Here is a 1,010-nt window from a genome sequence, read left to right as displayed (position 1 = left end):
ACTTGGGGATTTAACATTGATTTGGCTGTAAAAAACCAGGCGTCATTATCGTTTTTAAATCTTATGGCTCAATTTAATTTGCATCCAATTATCAACCAACCGACTAGAATAACATCAAGCCATTCGTCAACGATCGATAATGTTTTTACTAATTATGGCATCGGCGGCTGCCCTAAAGGAATTCTATACAGCGATGTTTCTGACCATTTACCTATTTTTCTTTGCATACCATTGAATGCTAAGGCTGTCGGTGGAAAAAACCCTTACATTAAAACCCGTTTGATTAATTCTGAGAACCTAAAAAAAGCAAATTGTTTATTACAGAATATCCAGTGGAACATGTCTGATTACGGGTCCGATTTTGAATCAAATTTTAAGAAATTCCTAAAGACTTATTTAAACTGCATCAATCTAGCTTTGCCATTGGTGAATAAAAAAAATCGCTTCCGAAGGCCATGGATGAATATCGATCTTTATAATCTTTCCTTGTATAAAAATGTTCTTTACAAAAGGCATCTACACAATCCATCCCCTGCAAATAAAAATGCATATAATAAGGTTAAAAATAAATTTATAAATGTCAAAAGATTCACGGAAAAAAATATTTTGAAAATAAATTAAAAAATCAACCTGGAACAAAACACAGATGGAGGATAATTAATGAAATTTTGGGGTCAAAAAAATCATGCAATAAATTGTTCTCAAATGATGCCAGTGAAACTGCTAAATTGAGCACCGTTACAGGGTTGAATAAATTTTTTGTTGAGATAGGTAAAAATATCAATAAAATTTTAGGCGATGGTCAGTTGATTTCAAATGTCGGTCCATATGTGGTTTCTAATAACCCAATATTTATTCCACGAGACACAACTCCGGATGAGATTGTCTCGGTCGTTGGCAATTTGAATTTGAAAAATAGTTTTGATTGTGATTTTCTTTCTACTAAGATCCTCAAACATACTGTTTTTCATGTTGCTAGTCAAATCTCAAAACTATTTAACGATTCTATT

The 1,010-nt window shown here is 32.3% G+C and overlaps 1 protein-coding gene across 1 annotated transcript in view; it reads left to right on the top strand.

The window, feature by feature from the left end:
* Nucleotides 1–107: 107 nt before the first annotated feature.
* Nucleotides 108–1,010, top strand: part of HELRODRAFT_184487 (hypothetical protein) — a gene marked incomplete at both ends in the record, with an annotated part of 1,926 nt that continues 1,023 nt past the window's right edge. Inside the window, 2 exons of the mRNA XM_009028930.1 lie at nt 108–353; nt 647–893. Of these exons, the coding sequence (XP_009027178.1) occupies nt 108–353; nt 647–893 (493 nt within the window). The remainder of the gene's footprint in view (nt 354–646; nt 894–1,010) is intronic.

This window comes from Helobdella robusta, assembly GCF_000326865.2.
Source record: "Helobdella robusta unplaced genomic scaffold HELROscaffold_593, whole genome shotgun sequence".
NCBI lineage: Eukaryota > Metazoa > Annelida > Clitellata > Rhynchobdellida > Glossiphoniidae > Helobdella > Helobdella robusta.
Note: the sequence above shows the minus strand (reverse complement) of the source record. Positions and strands in the feature narration are given on the sequence as shown.